We start from the raw sequence: 21,386 nt of genomic DNA, 5'->3' as shown, positions 1-21,386 counted from the left end.
ATACTTCATCATATTGTCATTTGTTAATCCCAAATGACTTGCATAATACTAAAATCATTGCTGTAAATGAAATTGACTAAAATACCACTTATTTTAGCACAAGTATAAAGGTACTGTAATTACGTGTGTGGATTGAAGTGTTAAAAGTTAATAAATATATATATTTTTTTTTTCTCCACGGACTTCACAGGTGATTTGGATGTGGATATTCATGTTCTTTTAAATCCACAGTTAGAATCCCTCCACAGCCTCCTAGAGGATCTAGATACTTTTCTAAGATCTCTGGATTAAAACCAAATTATGATGTGTACCATATTACTTATTGGATCACGAAAGAATCCAACTTTTACATTACCTTGTAGTTTACCAATAAAATGGTCTGACGGTGATGTGGACATACTCGCTATTCATATCCCGAAATACATTTTAAATAGAAAGTTCACCGAATTAGCTAAGACCTTGATACCCTATTTGTGGACAAATCACCCTGATTTTAATTCTTTAGTCATGTCCCAGTTTACCTATGGCCCTGCCTACACTTAACTTGTTTTTTAAGTTATATAAGCAAAAAATATTCCTCTTTATTTGGAACGGAAAGCCAGACAAAATTAAACAGGTCTATTTATACTGAAGCAAAATATAGACGCAACATGTAAAGTGTTGGTCCCATGTTTCATGAGCTGAAATAAAAGATCACAGACATTTTGTGCACAAATTTGTTTACATCCCTGTTAGTGAGCATTTCTAATTTGTCAAGAAAATCCATCCACCGGACAGGTGTGGCATATCAAGAAGCTGATTAAACAGCATGATCATTACAAAGGTGCACCTTGTGCTGGGGACAATGAAAGGCCACTTTAAAATGTGCAGATTTGTCACACAACACAATGCCACAGATGTCTCAAGTTGAGGGAGTGTGCAATTGTCATGCTGACTGTAGGAATGTCCACCAGAGCTGTTGCCAGAGAATTTGTTAATTTCTCTACAATAAGACGCCTCCAACGACGTTTTAGAGAATTTATTTATAAGAAATTAAAAACAGATACCTTATTTACATAAGTATTCAGACCCTTCGTGAAGGTCAGTCGATTTGAAAAATTTCAAGAAATTTGAATGTTAAAGTGCAGTTGCAAAAACCATCGAGCGTTATGATGAAACTGGCTCTCGTGAGGAACGCCACAGGAAAGGAAGACCCAGAGTTACCTCTGCTGCAGAGGACAAGTTCATTACAGTTACCAGCTTCAGAAATCGGCAATTTAACTGCACCTCAGATTGCAGCCCAAATAAATGCTTCACAGAGTTCAAGTAACAGACACATCTCAACGTCAACTGTTCAGAGTCAAGTGTGTTTCTCTACTGGTGGTCCTTGCAAGAGTAATAACCCCAGACCAAACCATATGTTTTTTTTTTACTGGTTTTGTGTCTTCCCTATCTACAGGAGGGGATGACCGCAGAGTGCTGCTGTGGGATATGGAGAGAGTCCTCCATGCTCGCTCGGCCAAGCCTCTCATACTGAAGGGAGAACACCTCTCCAATATCTTCTGCCTGGCCTTCGACAGCACCAACAAGAGGGTGTTCTCTGGGGGTAAGACAAAATAAAATGATCAGATTGTTTAGTTCTTACCTAAGGTAATACAGTAGGGGGGAGTGCTGCTCAGCGTGAGGTAATACAGTAGGGGGAGTTCTGCTCGGCGTGAGGTAACACAGTAGGGAGGAGTGATTCTCTAACGTCATGTTTTATGCGTTCTCCCCACACTCGTCCTCACAGGAACGTACTCAAGAGAATGCACTCAGAGCATGAGTGCGGAGCACAATACTATGCATATTGATAAACACCCACAGAGTAGGAGGTCAGACAGGACTGATTTTAGAGCATGGTTTGACAGGCTGTGGGTGGTGGCTACTGGTCAATCTATCACTATGGGGGTATAGTGGTTCATTTCATATTAGTTTGTAGAGGGCTTGAGTTAGCTGACATCAGCTGTTTTATATAAATAGACATGTTGTTTTTCAGAAATCACATCATTACTTTATAAGGACTGGTGGGTAGCACCAGAAACCACCCAGCGTTACTTTATAAGGGCTGGTGGGTAGCACCAGAAACCACCCAGGGTTACTTTATAAGGACTGGTGGGTAGCACCAGAAACCACCCAGGGTTACTTTATAAGGACTGGTGGGTAGCACCAGCAACCACCCAGGGTTACTTTATAAGGGCTGGTGGGTAGCACCAGAAACCACCCAGGGTTACTTTATAAGGACTGGTGGGTAGCAGCATACAGTACATAACACATTCATAATAATTTGTCAACGCTTTGTACGTGTCAACAACATCAATTTATTAGGTACACCCAACTAGTACAGGGTCTGACACCCCCCCCCCCCCCCTCCTTTTCATTCAGAACAGCCTGAATTCTTCGGGGCATTCTACACAGTGTTGGAAACGTTCCACGGGGATGTTGGTCCGTGTTGACGCGATGGCATCACACAGGGTCTGACACCCCCCCCCCTCCTTTTCATCCAGAACAGCCTGAATTCTTCGGGGCATTCTACACGGTGTTGGAAACATTCCACGGGCATGTTGGTCCGTGTTGACGCGATGGCATCACACAGGTTCTGCAGATTGAACCGTGGTACATTTTTATGCTGTTGAACATCCCGTTCCATCTCATCCCAAATATGCTCTATTTCACGGAGTGTCGTGTGTCTGCAGGTTTTCACTCTTCCCTTGTACTTGATTGACGAGTGAAGGTCACTGTAAGGAACTCCCCTCACCTGGTTGTCTAGGTCTTAATTGAAAGGGAAAAACCTGTAGACACTAGTCCCTCCATGGAATGAGTTTGACACCTCCACTCTACTGGTCTGTGGACTGAACGGGACACTCAAGTAAACTAAACTTGCTGCCTTGTTCCAGGCAATGTTTTTCCACTCCTCAATTGTCCAGTGTTGGTGATCACTTGCCTACTGGAGCCGCTTCTCATTGTTTTTAACTGATAGGAGTGGAGCACGCCGGTGTTGGCCGTCTGCTGCTATAGCTCAGGTCACTCATTTTGCCCACTCAATCGAAACAGTAACTGAATGCCTTCGATGCCTGTCTGCCGGCTTTACATAGCAAACCACAGCCATGTGACTCACTGTCTGTAGAAGCGATCCATTTTCATGAACTGGGTGGTGTACCTAATAAACTGGCCGGGGAGTGTATTTGTTTTGTCACCATTGTATCACTTATACTGCAATGAAAAACATGCAGTTGTTGCCCTAAGCATGTCATATGTTCTTATGTGCTTATCTATGGGTTATGAAGTCCTTATCTAGGTACCCTTCAACTAAAGTGTTCTAATTAAGCAATCAGGCTCAACGGTGTGTGGTATATGGCCAATATACCACGGCTAATGGCTGTTCTTAGGCACGACTCATCGCGGAGTGCCTGGACACAGCCCTTAGCCGTGGTATATTGACCATGTATCACAAACCCCCAGAGGTGCCTTATTGCTATTATAAACTGGTTACTAATGTAATTAGAGCAGTAAAAAATACATGTTTTGTCATACCCGTGGTATACGGTCAGATATACCACGGGTGTCAGCCAATCGGCGTTCAGGGCTCGAACCACCCAGTTTATAATAGTTAGATTTAGCGTTCTATGGGTTGAACTCAAAGTACGACCCGTAGCCTGATTTTCATGTGTTAATTTGTGGTCTATTGTGTGTCTTTCTAAAGGTAACGACGAACAGGTCATCCTTCATGATGTAGAGCAGTGAGTATATTAGTTGTCTTCATCAGTGTGTACTTAAACTGGAATCTGGACTGTCTTCTGCCTCTCGTTCCACCCCATCTCCTTGTATCTGCCTCTCGTTCCACCCCATCTCCTTGTATCTGCCTCTCGTTCCACCCCATCTCCTTGTATCTGCCTCTCGTTCCACCCCATCTCCTTGTATCTGCCTCTCGTTCCACCCCATCTCCTTGGATCTGCCTCTCGTTCCACCCCATCTCCTTGCATCTGCCTCTCGTTCCACCCCATCTCCTTGCATCTGCCTCTCGTTCCACCCCATCTCCTTGTATCTGCCTCTCGTTCCACCCCATATCCTTGTATCTGCCTGTCGTTCCACCCCATCTCCTTGCATCTGCCTGTCGTTCCACCCCATCTCCTTGCATCTGCCTCTCGTTCCACCCCATCTCCTTGCATCTGCCTCTCGTTCCACCCCATCTCCTTGCATCTGCCTCTCGTTCCACCCCATCTCCTTGTATCTGCCTCTCGTTCCACCCCATATCCTTGTATCTGCCTGTCGTTCCACCCCATCTCCTTGCATCTGCCTGTCGTTCCACCCCATCTCCTTGCATCTGCCTCTCGTTCCACCCCATCTCCTTGTATCTGCCTCTCGTTCCACCCCATATCCTTGTATCTGCCTGTCGATCCACCCCATCTCCTTGCATCTGCCTGTCGTTCCACCCCATCTCCTTGTATCTGCCTCTCGTTCCACCCCATCTCCTTGTATCTGCCTCTCGTTCCACCCCATCTCCTTGGATCTGCCTCTCGTTCCACCCCATCTCCTTGCATCTGCCTCTCGTTCCACCCCATCTCCTTGCATCTGCCTCTCGTTCCACCCCATCTCCTTGTATCTGCCTCTCGTTCCACCCCATATCCTTGTATCTGCCTGTCGTTCCACCCCATCTCCTTGCATCTGCCTGTCGTTCCACCCCCATCTCCTTGCATCTGCCTCTCGTTCCACCCCCATCTCCTTGCATCTGCCTCTCGTTCCACCCCATCTCCTTGCATCTGCCTCTCGTTCCACCCCATCTCCTTGCATCTGCCTCGAGCTCTTGCAAAGTGTTTACTCTGTCTGAAATACTCATACGCATGTTTTATGTTATTAGTCACAAATGTATGTTTTTATTTAAATTACTACTCTCCCCATATACCAGCAAGACATTAAGGTAGACATTGGTTCCCAATCCAGATTGCTACTTAGAATGCATGTGGGTCTTTCTATAAATAAATAAATATTTTTTTTAATAGTTTGATATTTTAAATATGATTTTTCTTGCAGCTTCACATGTGTAGTTACAGGAATAATGGTCTAGATGGGCACAATGAGACCATAACGCCTAGCAACAACAAAACATATACACTACCAGTCAAAAGTTTGGACACCTACTCATTCAAGGGTTTTTCTTTATTTTGACTATTTTCTACATTGTAGAATAATAGTGAAGACATCAAAACTATGAAATAACACATATGGAATCATTTAGTAACCAAAAAAGTGTTGAACAAAAAAATATATTTTATGTTTGAGATTATTCAAAGTAGCCACCCTTTTCCTTGATGACAGCTTTGCACACTCTTGGCATTCTCTCAACCAGCTTCATGAGGGAGTCACCTGGAATGCATTTCAATTAACAGGTGTGCCTTATTAAAAGTTCATTTGTGGAATTTCTTTCCTTAATGCATTTGAATCAATCAGTTGTGTTGTGACATACAGAAGATAGCCCTATTTGGTAAAAGACCAAGTCCATATTATGGCAAGAACAGCTCAAATAAGCAAAGAGAAACGACAGTCCATCATTACTTTAATACATGGTCAGTTAATGTGGAGAATGTCAAGAATTTTGAACGTTTTTTCAAGTGCAGTCGCAAGAACCATCAAGCGCTATGATGAAACTGGCTCTCATGAGGATCGCCACAGGAAAGGAAGACCCAGAGTTACCTCTGCTGCAGAGGATAAGTTCATTAGAGTTACCAGCCTCAGAAATTGCAGCCCAAATAAATGCTTCACAGAGTTCAAGTAACAGACACATCTCAACATCAACTGTTCAGAGGAGACTGCATGAATCAGGCTTAGGCTAAGAAACACGAGCAATGGACAGTAGACCGGTGGAAATCTGTCCTTTGGTCTGGAGTCCAAATTAGAGATTTTGGTTCCAACCGCCGTGACTTTGTGAGACGCAGAGTAGGTGAACGAGGTTCTACCGAGTGGCGCAGTGGTCTCAGGCTCTGCATCGCAGTGCTAGCTGTGCCACTAGAGATTCTGGGTTTGAGTCCAGGCTCTGTCGCAGGCGGCCGCGAGACCCATGGGTTTGCGCACAATTGGCCCAGCGTCGTCCGGGTTAGTGCAAGGTTTGGCCGGTAGGGATGTCCTTGTCCCACCGCACACTAGCGCCTCCGGTGGCAGGCCGGGCGCAGTGCACGCTGACACGGTTGCCAGGTGCACAGTGTTTCCTCCGACACATTGGTGCGGCTGGCTTCCGGGTTAAGTTGGCATTGTGTCAAGAAGCAGTGTGGCTTGGTTGGGTCGTGTTTCAGAGGACGTACGGCTCTCGTCCTTCGCCTCTTCCGAGTCCGTACTGGAGTTGCAGCGATGAGACAAGACTGTAGCTACCAATTGGATACCATGAAAAAGGGGTGAAAGTTTTTTTTTTTTTTTTAAGATTAGGTGAATGGATGATCTCCGCATGTGTGGTTCCCACCGTGAAGCATGGAGGAGGTGTAGGGGTGCTTTGCTGGTGACACTGTCAGTAATTTATTTAGAATTCAAGGCACATTTAACTAGCATGGCGTCCACAGCATTCTGTAGCGATATGCCATCCCATCTGGTTTGCGATTAGTGGGATTCATTTGTTTTTCAACAGGACAATGACCCAACAAATCTCCAGGCTGTGTGTGGGCTATTTGACCAAGAAGGAGAGTGATGGAGTGCTGCATCAGATGATCTGGCCTCCCCAATCACCTGACCTCAACCTAATTGAGATGGTTTGGGATGTGTTGGACCACAGAGTGAAGGAAAAGCAACCAACAATTACTCAGCATATGTGTGAATTCCTTCAAGACTGTTGGAAAAGCATCCAGGTAAAGCTGGTTGAGAGAATGCCAAGTGTGTGCAAAGCTGTCATCAATGCAAAGGGTGGCTACTTTGAAGAATCTAAAAATTAAAATATATTTTGATTTGTTCAACTTTTTTTTTTGTGTGTCCAAACTTTTGACTGGTAGTGTACATGCCATTTTAAAATGTCACATGCCTAGTAACCAGCTGTTTGTGCTTTAGTCAACTTCTGTCATTTATAGATAAACCTTCCAGAAGAATGAACAAGATCAACAGAATAAGTTCTGTCAACAAAGTCATTGTCAATAATAGTGATAATAGACCAAAATGACAAACTCTTCAAACAGTGTGTGTGAACTAGACATCAGTCTTGCTTCCTCTTTCCTTGTTTCCTCCACTCCTCTCCTTGATAGTGTATTGGAGCCCAAGGGGGAGGAACCTTCCCTCTCCCCCAATGTGCTTTGAGAGGGAGGTGAGGAAACACGGAGACAATCTCAATAGCATGTCCTTCATTCCTCACGTCCTCTCTTCGATTTCTTCTCAAAACCCATTGGTTAAGTAGGTGAGAGGGTTTTGAGAAGGAGACGAGGAGAGTGGATGTAACAAATCAAGAAAATGCAATTGAGATTCTCCCAAGGACAGAGGAAAGCTAATATTTGACATCTACTAAAAAATGTTGCCACCACCACACTGACTGAGCTACCATTTAATACCCATGGTCTGTCCAGAAACAACTGCTAGCTCCTGCTGCCCAGAGACACTTCGGGTGTGTGATGGACCTACAGTACGAAACACAGGCATTGGTTGGGATGTTTCATTCCATTGTTATACACAGATTTGCGCAGGTGTACGCTGGACACACCCACAGCACCCTATCAGGCTGATCAGACAGGCCTGGCTAGCCGGTCTGGGTAGCCGGTCTGGGTAGCTGGAATCCAGTGAAGGGATGTATTTACGTCTAATATTCACACCCTTGCTTCATTCCAGCTAGTTAGATATGCAACCACTGACTAACTATAGCTAAGGGAATATCTCTTAGTTTACCAATAGATACTGTTGATTTGGCTCCATAGCATCATAATTTATTAAGATTACCAATGGTTAGCTAGGTAGATAGGCTATATCAGCCAGCTAACCATTCACAGTAACAGCAGTTATTTTAATAAGCCAATACACACTTATTCAGAAATTGAGATCTTACCTTGTCACTGTGGGACGGTACGGCAGCTATTGTTAGGTAATAGATTCATAGAATGGCATTAGAAGGGTGATCTCGTACTTTGAAAGGACGGATGTGTTGGCTGGCCACTTGACCAGCTATTCCACCTTTAACCCCACCCACATTTGAACATTAAAATATCAAGTCATATTTAGTTTTTTTTAATGCAAAAAATAAGCATTTAAAATTTTTATTTTTTATTTTATTCCTATTCAAAAAACGAACAAACAGGCAATTTTCACATTCCTGATTGCTTCGTTTTAACACGGGAAAACAAATGTTCAAAACTTACAAGAACTTAGCTTAGGAATCTCGGTTGAATGTTTCTACAAAGTTGGCTAATTAACTTGATCGCCGTAACAACAGACACAAATGTTCTGTCAATCCTCCAGACCAAAATGAATGCACTTTGGCTGTTATGTGTAGTATCACAAGCTTCAGTATTAATACGTGGCTTCATTCTAAGTGGCAGGTCAGTAGTAATACGTGGCTTCGTTCTAAGTGGCAGGTCAGTAGTAATACGTGGCTTCGTTCTAAGTGGCAGGTTAGTAGTAATACGTGGCTTCGTTCTAAGTGGCAGGTTAGTAGTAATACGTGGCTTCGTTCTAAGTGGCAGGTTAGTAGTAATACGTGGCTTCGTTCTAAGTGGCAGGTTAGTAGTAATACGTGGCTTCGTTCTAAGTGGCAGGTTAGTAGTAATACGTGGCTTCGTTCTAAGTGGCAGGTTAGTAGTAATACGTGGCTTCGTTCTAAGTGGCAGGTTAGTAGTAATACGTGGCTTCGTTCTAAGTGGCAGGTTAGTAGTAATACGTGGCTTCGTTCTAAGTGGCAGGTTAGTAGTAATACGTGGCTTCGTTCTAAGTGGCAGGTTAGTAGTAATACGTGGCTTCGTTCTAAGTGGCAGGTTAGTAGTAATACGTGGCTTCGTTCTAAGTGGCAGGTTAGTAGTAATACGTGGCTTCGTTCTAAGTGGCAGGTTAGTAGTAATACGTGGCTTCGTTCTAAGTGGCAGGTTAGTAGTAATACGTGGCTTCGTTCTAAGTGGCAGGTTAGTAGTAATACGTGGCTTCGTTCTAAGTGGCAGGTTAGTAGTAATACGTGGCTTCGTTCTAAGTGGCAGGTTAGTAGTAATACGTGGCTTCGTTCTAAGTGGCAGGTTAGTAGTAATACGTGGCTTCGTTCTAAGTGGCAGGTTAGTAGTAATACGTGGCTTCGTTCTAAGTGGCAGGTTAGTAGTAATACGTGGCTTCGTTCTAAGTGGCAGGTTAGTAGTAATACGTGGCTTCGTTCTAAGTGGCAGGTTAGTAGTAATACGTGGCTTCGTTCTAAGTGGCAGGTTAGTAGTAATACGTGGCTTCGTTCTAAGTGGCAGGTTAGTAGTAATACGTGGCTTCGTTCTAAGTGGCAGGTTAGTAGTAATACGTGGCTTCGTTCTAAGTGGCAGGTTAGTAGTAATACGTGGCTTCGTTCTAAGTGGCAGGTTAGTAGTAATACGTGGCTTCGTTCTAAGTGGCAGGTTAGTAGTAATACGTGGCTTCGTTCTAAGTGGCAGGTTAGTAGTAATACGTGGCTTCGTTCTAAGTGGCAGGTTAGTAGTAATACGTGGCTTCGTTCTAAGTGGCAGGTTAGTAGTAATACGTGGCTTCGTTCTAAGTGGCAGGTTAGTAGTAATACGTGGCTTCGTTCTAAGTGGCAGGTCAGTAGTAATACGTGGCTTCGTTCTAAGTGGCAGGTCAGTAGTAATACGTGGCTTCGTTCTAAGTGGCAGGTCAGTAGTAATACGTGGCTTCGTTCTAAGTGGCAGGTCAGTAGTAATACGTGGCTTCGTTCTAAGTGGCAGGTTAGTAGTAATACGTGGCTTCGTTCTAAGTGGCAGGTTAGTAGTAATACGTGGCTTCGTTCTAAGTGGCAGGTTAGTAGTAATACGTGGCTTCGTTCTAAGTGGCAGGTTAGTAGTAATACGTGGCTTCGTTCTAAGTGGCAGGTTAGTAGTAATACGTGGCTTCGTTCTAAGTGGCAGGTTAGTAGTAATACGTGGCTTCGTTCTAAGTGGCAGGTTAGTAGTAATACGTGGCTTCGTTCTAAGTGGCAGGTTAGTAGTAATACGTGGCTTCGTTCTAAGTGGCAGGTTAGTAGTAATACGTGGCTTCGTTCTAAGTGGCAGGTTAGTAGTAATACGTGGCTTCGTTCTAAGTGGCAGGTTAGTAGTAATACGTGGCTTCGTTCTAAGTGGCAGGTTAGTAGTAATACGTGGCTTCGTTCTAAGTGGCAGGTTAGTAGTAATACGTGGCTTCGTTCTAAGTGGCAGGTTAGTAGTAATACGTGGCTTCGTTCTAAGTGGCAGGTCAGTAGTAATACGTGGCTTCGTTCTAAGTGGCAGGTCAGTAGTAATACGTGGCTTCGTTCTAAGTGGCAGGTCAGTAGTAATACGTGGCTTCGTTCTAAGTGGCAGGTTAGTAGTAATACGTGGCTTCGTTCTAAGTGGCAGGTCAGTAGTAATACGTGGCTTCGTTCTAAGTGGCAGGTCAGTAGTAATACGTGGCTTCGTTCTAAGTGGCAGGTCAGTAGTAATACGTGGCTTCGTTCTAAGTGGCAGGTCAGTAGTAATACGTGGCTTCGTTCTAAGTGGCAGGTCAGTAGTAATACGTGGCTTCGTTCTAAGTGGCAGGTCAGTAGTAATACGTGGCTTCGTTCTAAGTGGCAGGTCAGTAGTAATACGTGGCTTCGTTCTAAGTGGCAGGTTAGTAGTAATACGTGGCTTCGTTCTAAGTGGCAGGTTAGTAGTAATACGTGGCTTCGTTCTAAGTGGCAGGTTAGTAGTAATACGTGGCTTCGTTCTAAGTGGCAGGTTAGTAGTAATACGTGGCTTCGTTCTAAGTGGCAGGTTAGTAGTAATACGTGGCTTCGTTCTAAGTGGCAGGTTAGTAGTAATACGTGGCTTCGTTCTAAGTGGCAGGTTAGTAGTAATACGTGGCTTCGTTCTAAGTGGCAGGTCAGTAGTAATACGTGGCTTCGTTCTAAGTGGCAGGTCAGTAGTAATACGTGGCTTCGTTCTAAGTGGCAGGTCAGTAGTAATACGTGGCTTCGTTCTAAGTGGCAGGTCAGTAGTAATACGTGGCTTCGTTCTAAGTGGCAGGTCAGTAGTAATACGTGGCTTCGTTCTAAGTGGCAGGTCAGTAGTAATACGTGGCTTCGTTCTAAGTGGCAGGTCAGTAGTAATACGTGGCTTCGTTCTAAGTGGCAGGTCAGTAGTAATACGTGGCTTCATTCTAAGTGGTACATTAGTCTCGAAACCATATTTTAAATAATGATGTATATTCTTGCCTTCAGAGGTGAGACTCTTTGTTACGAACTAAACAGGATTAAAAATAAAGTTTTATTCTCTTCCACCAGAGGTGTTACTACTTAGAATGCATGACCAATACATGGCTTCTTTTTAAGTGTTATGTTCAATCAATCAAATGTTTTTATAAAAGCCCCTACATCAGCTGATATCTCAAAGTGCCGTACAGAAACCCAGCCTAAAACCCCAAACAGCAAGCAATGCAGGTGTAGAAGCACGGTGGCTTGGAAAAACTCCCTAGAAAGGCCAAAACCTAGGAAGAAACCTAGAGAGGAATCAGGCTATGAGGGGTGGCCAGTCCTCTTCTGGCTGTGCCGGGTGGAGATTATAACAGAACATGGCCAAGATGTTCAAATGTTCATAGATGACCAGCAGGGTCAAATAATAATAATCATAGTGGTTGTCGAGGGTGCAACAGGTCAGCACCTCAGGAGTAAATGCCTGTTGGCTTTTCATAGCCGATCATTCAGAGTATCTCTACCACACCTGCTGTCTCTAGAGAGTTGAAACCGCAGGTCTAATATTGCTTCTTTCTAAGTGTTATGTTAGTACTATTTATTTTATGGGCATTGAAACCACATTTAGATAACACATATCTCATGTAAAGTGTATTTAGACACCTTGACTTTGTCCACATTTTTTTTTAACGTGACATCTTTATTATAAAATGGATTAAATAGTTTTTTCCCCCTCATCAATCTACACACAATACCCCATAATGACATCACAATACCCCATAATGACATCACAATACCCCATAATGACAAAACAAAAACAGGTTTTTAGACATGTTTGCAAATGTATATAATAAAATAAACACTTTTTTCACATTTGTCATTTTGGGGGTATTGTGTGTAGATTGAGGCAAAAAAAATAATTTAATCCATTTTAGAATAAGGCTGCAACGTAACAAAGTGGAGAAGTTGAAGGGGTCTGAATTCTTTCCTGAATTCACTGTAGGCCTATCAGGGAAATATTGACACAGATATTGACTTTGCTATTGTACATGAAGCAGCTGTATTCTGTTTCCCTCCCAGAGGTGAGACTCTGAACGTATTCCTGGGGTCTGAATTCTGAATTCTTTCCTGAATTCACTGTAGGCCTATCAGGGAAATATTGACACAGATATTGACTTTGCTATTGTACATGAAGCAGCTGTATTCTGTTTCCCTCCCAGAGGTGAGACTCTGAACGTATTCCTTCACGATGATGCAGTGTACGGCCTGTCAGTCAGTCCCGTTAACGACAACGTGTTCGCCAGCTCCTCTGACGACGGACGGGTCCTCATCTGGGACACACGGCAGCCGCCACACGGAGGTAATAATACACTGAGCAACGATTTTTACCGAGTTACAGGAAATCTGTCAATTTTAAATACATTCATTAGAACCTAATCTATGGATTTCATGACTGGGCAGGGGCTCAGCCATGGGTGGGCCTGGGAGGGCATAGGCCCACCCACTCAACACTATACATGTCAGCTACTACAGTGACTGAAAGTGACTGAATTCATTAAACCCTTAACCTCAACAGGCACAGACACATGCTTACACACACACTATATATACACACTCACAGACACACGTACATATGGATTTTGTGTTGTAGATATGTGGTAGTGGAGTATGGGCCTGAGGGCACATACTGTGTTGTGAAATCTGTAGTGTATGTATTGTAATATTTTTAAAATTGTATAACTGCCTTAATTCTGCCGGACCCCAGGAAGAGTAGCTGCTGCTTTGACAGGAACTAATGGGGAAATGACTACAACACTTAACAAAGAGCTGCAGTTAGTTTCGTGAATGGGTGGCAAGGAATAAGTTACGCCTAAATATTTCCAAAACTAAAAATCATTTTATATAGGAAAAATCATTCATTAAACCCTTAACCTCAACTACATCTCGTAATGAATAATGTGGAAATTGTGCAACTAAACTGCTTGGAGTATCCCTGGATTGTAAACTGTCATGGTCAAAACATGTTGATACCACAGTAGCTAAGATGGGGAGAAGTCTGTCCATAACGAAGCACTGCTCTGGCTTCTTAACAACACTATCAACAAGGCAGGTCCTACAGGCCCTAGTTTCTACCTTCTTAACAACACTATCAACAAGGCAGGTCCTACAGGCCCTAGTATCTACCTTCTTAACAACACTATCAACAAGGCAGGTCCTACAGGCCCTAGTTTTGTCACACCTGGACTACTGCTCAGTGGTGTGGACAGGTGCCACAAAGAGGGACTTAGGAAAAATGTCAGTTGTCTCAGAACAGGGCAGCACTGCTGGCCCTTAAAAGTACACGGAGAGCTAACATTAGTGACATGTCAATCTCTCATGGCTCAAAGTGGAAGAGAGATTTACGAAAACAATTAATTATTTAGGCAGAGGTGTTGACAAGCTGAAGCTACCGAGTTGTCTGTTTTTAAAATACTAGCACACAGCTCAGACACCCATGTATACCCCACAAGACATGCTACCAGAGGTTTCTTCACAGTCCCCAAGTCCAGAACAGACTATGGGAGGCGCACAGTACTACATAGAGCCATGACTACATGGAACTCTATTCCACATCAAGTAACTGACGCAAGCAGTAAAATTAGATTTAAAAAACAGATAAAAATACACCTTATGGAACAGAGGGGACTGTGAAGAGACACACACGTACACATGGATTTTGTGTTGTAGATGTGGAGTATGGGCCTGAGGGGGCACACTGTGTTGTGAAATCTGTAGTGTATGTATTGTAATGTTTTTAAAATTGTATAACTGTCTTAATTCTGCCGGACCCCAGGAAGAGTAGCTGATGCTTTGGCAGGAACTAATGGGGATTCATAATAAACCCCAGGAAGAGTAGCTGCTGCCTTGGCAGGAACTAATGGGGATCTTTAATAAACCCCAGGAAGAGTAGCTGCTGCCTTGACAGGAACTAATGTGAATCCATAATAAACCCAAGTACAAATACTTGGGAGAGTGGCCCACCCACTGGGGTGGCCAATCAGAATGAGTTTTTCCCCACAAAAGGGCTTTATTACTGTGGCATTGTGACAAAACTGCACATTTTTAAAGTGGCCTTTTATTGGCCCCAGCACAAGGTGCACCTGTGTAATGATCATGCTGTTTAATCAGCTTCTTGATAGGCCACACCTGTCAGGTGGATGGATTTTCTTAGCATAGGAGAAATGCTCACTAACAGGGATGTAAACAAATTTGTGCTCAACATTTGAGAGAAATAATCTTATTGTGCTTCTGGAACATTTCTGGGATATTTTATTTCAGCTCATGAAACATGGGACCAACACTTTACATGTTAGTTGACTTGCCTAGTTTAAATAAAGGTTAAATAAAAAAATAAAAATGTATGTTGCATTTTTATATTTTTGTAAAGTATTGTTCTGTGTATTATTGTGTATATAAAACATATTGCTATAGGCCTACACCTGATCAATAACCATGTCGTCTGAGTGAAATGCATGTCCTTCCCTGTGTATTTCAGAGCCCTTCTGTCTGGCCAACTACCCGTCAGCCTTCCACAGTGTGATGTTCAACCCGGCAGAGCCCCGACTGCTGGCTACAGCCAACTCCAAGGAGGGCGTTGGGCTGTGGGACATCCGCAAGCCTCGCACGTGAGAGCTTCTGTTAACCGTCACAGTCAGGCTGTAATCCCAGCATCTATTTTACCCAATTTGTCCACCAGAGGGCAGTGTTTTATTATTTAATTCACCAATTTCTTACATTGCTTCTATTCTGACAATATAAGATTGAAACTGCCTCTAAATGTAATTAGACATAAGTACCCTCCCTTTATTTGTCTCCTCTTTATCTACACTGTATGTCAATCACTTTTATATTTTATAAAGCCCTTTTTACATCAGCGGCTGTCACAGTGCTTTAACAAACAGTCAAGCAAAGCAGAAGCGCGGTGGCCAGGAAAAACTCCCTTGAAGGAAGAAACCTAGAGAGGAACACGGCTCCTGCTCTTCCTTCCTAATCCACCTCTCATTTCTCTCTCCGTCTCTCCCAGTTCTCTGCTACGGTACGGCGGCAGCACGTCCCTCCAGAGTGCTATGTCGGTGCGTTTTAACAGCGCAGGGACCCAGCTCCTGGCACTGCGTCGCAGGCTACCCCCGGTCCTCTACGAGCTACACTCTCGCCTACCCAGCTTCCAGTTTGACAACCAGGGCTACTTCAACTCCTGTACCATGAAGAGCTGCTGCTTCGCTGGAGACAAGGACCAGGTGAGCCCTCGGGGCTGTGGATGGCATCCCAAATGGCATGCTGTTCCCTACATAGTGCACCCCTACAGCTTGTAGAACCCTATAGGCCCTGGTCAAAAGTAGTGCACTATATAGGGAACAGGGTCTAAAGTAGTGCACTATATAGGGACTAAAGTAGTGCACTATATAGGGTCTAAAGTAGTGCACTATATAGGGTCTAAAGTAGTGCACTATATAGGGTCTAAAGGAGTGCACTATATAGGGTCTAAAGGAGTGCACTATATAGGGTCTAAAGGAGTGCACTATATAGGGTCTAAAGGAGTGCACTATATAGGGTCTAAAGGAGTGCACTATATAGGGTCTAAAGGAGTGCACTATATAGGGTCTAAAGGAGTGCACTATATAGGGTCTAAAGGAGTGCACTATATAGGGTCTGAAGGAGTGCACTATATAGGGTCTAAAGGAGTGCACTATATAGGGAATATGGTCTAAAGTAGTGCACTATATAGGGACTAAAGGAGTGCACTATATAGGGTCTAAAGGAGTGCACTATATAGGGAATATGGTCTAAAGTAGTGCACTATATAGGGTCTAAAGGAGTGCACTATATAGGGAATATGGTCTAAAGTAGTGCACTATATAGGGAATAGGGTGCCCTCTGGGAAGTAGCCTTTGTCACCATCTCAAAGCTTTCTGTTTTCTTACAGCACTGTTGCTTTACACTCAGTGCTCATCTGATGCAGCACTCCATCACTCTCCTTCTTGGTCAAACAGCCCTTACGCAGCCTGGAGGTGTGTTTGAGTCATTGTCCTGTTGAAAAACAAATGATAGTTCCACTAAGCGCAAACCAGATGAGATGGCGTATCGCTGCAGAATGCTGTGGAAGCCATGCTGGTTAAGTGTGCCTTGAATTCTAAATAAATCACTGACAGTGTCACCAGCAAAGCACCATCACACCACCTCCTCCATGCTTCACGGTGGGAACATGCGGAGATCATCAGTTCACCTACTCTGCGTCTCACAAAGACACAGGGGTTAGAAGCAAAAATCTCAAATTTGGTCTCATCAGCCCAAAGGACAGATGTCCACCGGTCTAATGTCCATTGATCGTGTTTCTTGACCCAAGCAAGTCTCTTCTTCTTATTGGTGTCCTTTAGTAGTGGTTTCTTTGCAGCAATTCTTTGGGCTGCCATTTCTGAGGCTGGTAACTCTAATGATTGTATCCTCTGCAGCAGAGGTAACTCTGGGTCTTCCTTTCCTGTGGTGGTTCTCATGAGAGCCAGTTTCATCGTAGCACTTGATGGTTTTTGCAACTGCACTTGAAGAAACTTTCAAAGTTCTTGAAATTTCCCGTATTGACTGACCCTCTTAAAGTAATAATGGACTGTCGTTTCTCTTTGCTTATTTGAGCTGTTCTTGCCATAATATGGACTTGGTCTTTTACCAAATAGGGCTCTCTTCTGTATACCCCCCCTACCTTGTTGGTTGAGAGAATGCAGAGTGTGCAAAGCGGTCATCAAGGCAAAGGGTGGTTACTTTGAAGAATCTCAAATCTCAAATATATTTTGATTTAACACTTTTTTGGGGGGTTACTACATGATTCCATATGTGTTATTTCATAGTTTTGATGTCTTCACTATTATTCTACAATGTAGAAAATACTAAAAAATAAAGAAAAACCCTGGAATGAGTAAGTGTCAACAGTTGACTGGTACCGGTGTATACCAATTAGCAGAGACACTTACAGTACAGTGGGTACATGTTCAGTACGAGGATGTGATCCCTGTGGGACTTTGACCTTCAACCTTTGCGTCGTTAGATAACACTCGTACGATCTAAACCACAGACCGTTCTGTGTTTTTTAAGGCATACCAAGAAAGTCAACGTCCCAATTTCTCATTTTTTTTCTTTTTCCCTATTCTGGGAAGAGAGAGAGAGTCTGTTGAAGAGAGGTTTCCCTATAGAGACTTTATAAAGTTGGGTTTTTCCTGAAGCAACTCTGCAGTAGGCTCAGGAGTCCGTCTCAAATGGTACACTGTTCCCTATACCGCGCACTACATTTGACCATTGCCCTTATTTTTTTAGTCCGTAGCCCTTTATAGGGAACCAGTTGGGAAGTAGCCCAGAGGGTAATGGTGAAAGTTGAGGCCTTATTGAGCCCCTTCTGTCTCCGTCTAGTGATGAACACAGAAGCCCTGCATCTCTAGCCAAGACTCTTTCCTCAGCTCCTCCCCAGACCTTGTTTGTACCCCTATTCCTTACATAGTGTCCAGGGCTCTGCTCAAAAGTAGTGCACTATGTAAGGAATAGGATGTAATTTGGCACTAGCCCCCCCCCCCCTCTCTCTCTTCGTATGAGACATGATATCACTCTGAAAACATGTCTAGTTTCTGTTCACAATATGCTGCGGTGCTGTCAGGGGAGACCTTAAGCTACAGAAGACCATTCTACACTAAAATAACAGAGCTGTGCTGCGGCAGGCTGGAATCTAGCAGTGGCGTGTGAGACCAGAGTTAAACAAAGCGAGAGAGAGAAGTTATGCCTGTGAGAGGAGGTGATGTGGAATGACTGCAGCTACATTCACTAGTGCTTTCTCTCTTCTGTGCCACTGGCCCCCTGACTGCTTGTTGTCAAGGTGACGATCTTGCTTAGCTTGCTTAGTCTCTAAGCAAGATCGTCACCTTGACAACAAGTAGTTAAGGGGCCCATATGCACAGAATAGAGAAAGCACTAGCTTCCAAAAGGCTAGTGCCGGTAATGGTTACAATTCTACTTGACATGTGTAATGGGGCTCCCCTCCCAGGTGTCTCCGCAGGCCTCTTAATGACCCTAGTGGGTGTCACCTCTTAATGACCCTAGTGGTGTCCCAGCAGGCCTCTTAATGACCCTAGTGGTGTCCCAGCAGGCCTCTTAATGACCCTAGTGGTGTCCCAGCAGGCCTCTTAATGACCCTAGTGGTGTCTCCGCAGGCCTCTTAATGACCCTAGTGGTGTCTCCGCAGGCCTCTTAATGACCCTAGTGGGTGTCACCTCTTAATGACCCTAGTGGGTGTCACCTCTTAATGACCCTAGTGGGTGTCACCTCTTAATGACCCTAGTGGGTGTCACCTCTTAATGACCCTAGTGGGTGTCACCTCTTAATAACCCTAGTGGTGTCTCCGCAGGCCTCTTAATGACCCTAGTGGTGTCCCAGCAGGCCTCTTAATGACCCTAGTGGTGTCTCCGCAGGCCTCTTAATGACCCTAGTGGTGTCTCCGCAGGCCTCTTAATGACCCTAGTGGTGTCACCTCTTAATGACCCTAGTGGGTGTCACCTCTTAATGACCCTAGTGGTGTCACCTCTTAATGACCCTAGTGGGTGTCACCTCTTAATGACCCTAGTGGGTGTCACCTCTTAATGACCCTAGTGGGTGTCACCTCTTAATGACCCTAGTGGGTGTCACCTCTTAATGACCCTAGTGATGTCACTAGTCAGTAGAGAATGACCCTAGTGATGTCACTAGTCAGTAGAGAATGACCCTAGTGATGTCACTAGTCAGTAGAGAATGACCCTAGTGGTGTCACTAGTCAGTAGAGAATGACATTAGGGATGTCAGTAGATATATGATGTCACTAGTCAGTAGATCATGACCCTAGTGATGTCAGTAGAGAATGACCCTAGTGATGTCAGTAGATATATGATGTCAGTAGAGATATAATGACCCTAGTGATGTCAGTAGAGAATGACCCTAGTGATGTCAGTAGAGAATGACCCTAGTGATGTCAGTAGATATATGATGTCAGTAGAGATATAATGACCCTAGTGATGTCAGTAGAGAATGACCCTAGTGATGTCAGTAGATATATGATGTCAGTAGAGATATAATGACCCTAGTGAGAGAGACAATACCTGCATCCCAAATAGCACCCTGTTCCCTACCATAGCTCACTACCCTGGTCCAAAGTAGTGCACTATATCTGGAATAGGTTGCCATTTGTGATGCAGCCTCTGGATCGTTCTTCTCTTCTGGCTTCATTGGCTCGGCTCCTCGTTGCCTGGCAACAGACACCACACATATTTTCTGCTCGGTGTGTTTTGTAGAAGTTTACACCTCAGCTCAAATTCTATCTTCCCTCGGAGAAGAGATTTGTCATAAATTCTTCTGTCTCCGTATTGTAACTGTGCTGCCTGTTGTGCTGTTTTTACAACTGGATCCTTGAGGTTAAATAAATAAATAATAATGTAAAAATGACACATTTTTCCCCCCCGAGGATTTAGGCCCGGATTCATAAAGCGTAAAGAGTGCTGATCTAGGATCAGATCTTGTCTATCTAATCTATTTCATTATCATCTAAAATACAGAACTAAACTGATCCTAGATCAGCAGTCTTACTCGGAGACGCTTTATGAATATGGTCTCTTATCTGAAAATGGACTGGCTGTGATGTTTTTTAAGTTTAGATGTTACCTGACTATCTTCGCAAGCTTTTTGTTTTTGAGGATTAATTGTTGACAACAAGCTTCTTTTTTTTTTTTTGTATCAACAGGGACAGAGAACTTTATGTAATAGTTTAACATCATGATGTATTTTATAGAGGACGTTGTCTTACAAAGAGTCCCTAGTGGACCCATATTCCCTATGTAGTCCACTACTTATTTCAGCAGGGCTTTGGACTAAAGTAGTGCACTACATCAGGAATAAGGGGGGCATTTTGAGATGCCTCTATGTTAATCTCTTTGTTGTCCTCCTCCAGTACATCTTGTCTATAGATAGGTAGATGCCTCTATGTTAATCTCTTTGTTGTCCTGCTCCAGTACATCTTGTCTATAGATAGGTAGATGCCTCTATGTTAATCTCTTTGTTGTCCTGCTCCAGTACATCTTGTCTATAGATAGGTAGATGCCTCTATGTTAATCTCTTTGTTGTCCTCCTCCAGTACATCTTGTCTATAGATAGGTAGATGCCTCTATGTTAATCTCTTTGTTGTCCTGCTCCAGTACATCTTGTCTATAGATAGGTAGATGCCTCTATGTTAATCTCTTTGTTGTCCTCCTCCAGTACGTCTTGTCTATAGATAGGTAGATGCCTCTATGTTAATCTCTTTGTTGTCCTCCTCCAGTACATCTTGTCTATAGATAGGTAGATGCCTCTATGTTAATCTCTTTGTTGTCCTCCTCCAGTACATCTTGTCTATAGATAGGTAGATGCCTCTATGTTAATCTCTTTGTTGTCCTCCTCCAGTACGTCTTGTCTGGATCAGATGACTTCAATCTTTATATGTGGAGAATCCCAAAGGATCCGGAAGCTGGTAAGTGTGTGTGTGTGTTTCCGTATCAGTTTTTCAATCTTGTGTGTGTGTGTGTGTGTGTCAATAGCTAAGTTTCTGTCCAATTTGTGACAGATGACAGATAATATGCACATTTCCCCACCAGAGAGGTTTCCAGCAAACAAACTTTTTTTTGTGGATAAAAGGCTGTGCGTGATAACGTAGTCTACATAAAAAATGACTTGCTGTTATATTCTCATGTTAAATGGGTTCCATGACATGTTAAACTCTACTGATGGTTTTGCGTTTTATAGCTCACAGAGACAGTGACATGTGTCCTCTGGCCACCAGCTCACAGAGACAGTGACATGTGTCCTCTGGCCACCAGCTCACAGAGACAGTGACATGTGTCCTCTGGCCACCAGCTCACAGAGACAGTGACATGTGTCCTCTGGCCAACAGCTCACAGAGACAGTGACATGTGTCCTCTGGCCACCAGCTCACAGAGACAGTGACATGTGTCCTCTGGCCACCAGCTCACAGAGA

General features: G+C 43.8%; 1 protein-coding gene across 2 annotated transcripts in view; it reads left to right on the top strand.

Annotated features, from left to right (window-relative positions):
• The window catches only part of LOC139563404 (DDB1- and CUL4-associated factor 5-like), a 32,479-nt gene that overhangs the window by 3,317 nt on the left and 7,776 nt on the right, over window positions 1-21,386 (top strand). For both annotated transcript variants that reach the window (XM_071382048.1, XM_071382047.1), the window contains exons 3-8: window positions 1,439-1,585; window positions 3,719-3,755; window positions 12,559-12,698; window positions 14,874-15,003; window positions 15,402-15,615; window positions 20,816-20,882. In XM_071382048.1, coding sequence (XP_071238149.1) covers window positions 1,439-1,585; window positions 3,719-3,755; window positions 12,559-12,698; window positions 14,874-15,003; window positions 15,402-15,615; window positions 20,816-20,882 — 735 coding nt within the window. The remainder of the gene's footprint in view (window positions 1-1,438; window positions 1,586-3,718; window positions 3,756-12,558; window positions 12,699-14,873; window positions 15,004-15,401; window positions 15,616-20,815; window positions 20,883-21,386) is intronic.

The sequence above is a fragment of the Salvelinus alpinus genome, chromosome 34 (assembly GCF_045679555.1).
Source record: "Salvelinus alpinus chromosome 34, SLU_Salpinus.1, whole genome shotgun sequence".
Classification (NCBI taxonomy): Eukaryota; Metazoa; Chordata; class Actinopteri; order Salmoniformes; family Salmonidae; genus Salvelinus; species Salvelinus alpinus.
The sequence above is the reverse complement of the archived record's forward strand: the minus strand, read 5'-3'. Positions and strand labels throughout refer to the sequence as shown.